General features: G+C 54.3%; 1 protein-coding gene across 8 annotated transcripts in view; it reads right to left on the bottom strand.

The window, feature by feature from the left end:
* KCNN1 (potassium calcium-activated channel subfamily N member 1) overlaps nucleotides 1-1432 on the bottom strand; it is a 54387-nt gene that overhangs the window by 16782 nt on the left and 36173 nt on the right. For all 8 annotated transcript variants that reach the window (XR_001817257.2, XR_001817258.2, XM_037728776.1 and 5 more), the window contains one exon: nucleotides 1057-1167. Coding sequence is in view for 6 of the 8 variants with exons in the window: in XM_037728776.1 (XP_037584704.1) it covers nucleotides 1057-1167 (111 nt within the window). In the remaining 2 variants the exon portion in view is untranslated. The remainder of the gene's footprint in view (nucleotides 1-1056; nucleotides 1168-1432) is intronic.

Genomic DNA, 1432 nt, shown 5'->3' with positions numbered 1-1432 from the left:
TAGTAGAGACGGGGTTTCACCGTGTTGACCAGGATGGTCTCGATCTCTTGACCTCGTGATCCACCCGCCTCGGCCTCCCAAAGTGCTGGGATTACAGGCATGAGCCACTGCGCACAGCCCATGCAGATGTTAACTCAGTGAATCAGCATGTGTCTTCATCTCCCTCACTTTATATATGGGGAAGCTGAGGCACAGAGCAGTCACCTGCTAGAGTCACACAGCTCTCAAACTGCACAGGGCAGTCTGGCCCCAACCCTCTCGCTGTGTGTGCCCACAGCTGGACACAGCTGGGCACAAGGGTAGATGCCATGACGTCTCTGCACCACTCACAGGTGGGTGTCTGGCGACAGAGCCGAGCACAGTCTTTTTTTTTTTTTTTTTGAGACGGAGTTTCGCTCTTTTGCCCAGGCTGGAGTGCAGTGGCGTGATCTCGGCTCACTGCAACCTCTGCCTCCCAGGTTCAAGTGATTCTCCTGCCTCAGCCTCCCGAGTAGCTGGGATTACAGGCATGCACCACCACGCCCAGCTAACTTTTTGTATTTTTAGTAGAGACGGGGCTTCAACATGTTGGTCAGGCTGGTCTTGAACTCCTGACCACAGGTGATCCGCCCACCTCGGCCTCCCAAACTGGATTACCGGCATGAGCTACTGTGACAGGACTCTTTTTTTTTTAAGACAGAGTCTTTGTCACCCAGGTTGGAGTGCAGTGGTGCCATCTCAGCTCACTGCAACCTCCGCTTCCCAGGCTCAAGCGATTCTCCTGCCTCAGACTCCCAAGTAGCTGGGACTACATGCCCCCGCCCGCCACCATGCCAGGCTAATTTTTGTATTTTTAGTAGAGACAGAGTTTCGCCATGTTGGCCAGGCTGGTCTCGATCTCCTGACCTCAGGTGATCCACCTGCCGAGGCCTCCCAAAGCCAGCACAGTCTTGACACGGGGCTCTCTGGTAACCTGTGGGCACATGTGCGTGCCTACATGTACAGAGAGAAAGCAGGGAAGTTCTACACTCGCTGACAAGGCCAGGAGGCAGCCTCCATGGGAACCGCGGTCCTCACCCGCTTGGTGAGCTGAGTGTCCATCATGAAGTTATGCACGTGCTTCTCAGCCTTGGTGAGCTCCAGCTTCCTGGCCACCACAGCCACCACGAGCGCTGTGCAGCCAGCTCCCTGTGTGCAGGGCAGAGGGGGCACATCAGTATCCTGTCTTGAGGTCGCTCCCTCCTCCAGGAAGCCTGCCCAGATTGCAGCCTCCCCATTCCCCGAGCCAGCAGTGTAAATGGATCCCATCTACTGTGCTCACTGGATCTACTTGCTTCCTATTCATCAAATGTCGGGGGAACTATGTCCCCAGACATTAGCTCATTCGACCCCCAACAACTCCAGGAGGTAGGACGATGCTTTTTTTTTTTTTTTTTTTTTTTTTTTTTTTTTT

This window comes from Cebus imitator, unplaced genomic scaffold, assembly GCF_001604975.1.
Source record: "Cebus imitator isolate Cc_AM_T3 unplaced genomic scaffold, Cebus_imitator-1.0 Scaffold280, whole genome shotgun sequence".
NCBI lineage: Eukaryota > Metazoa > Chordata > Mammalia > Primates > Cebidae > Cebus > Cebus imitator.
This window is presented reverse-complemented; position numbering and strand designations above follow the sequence as displayed.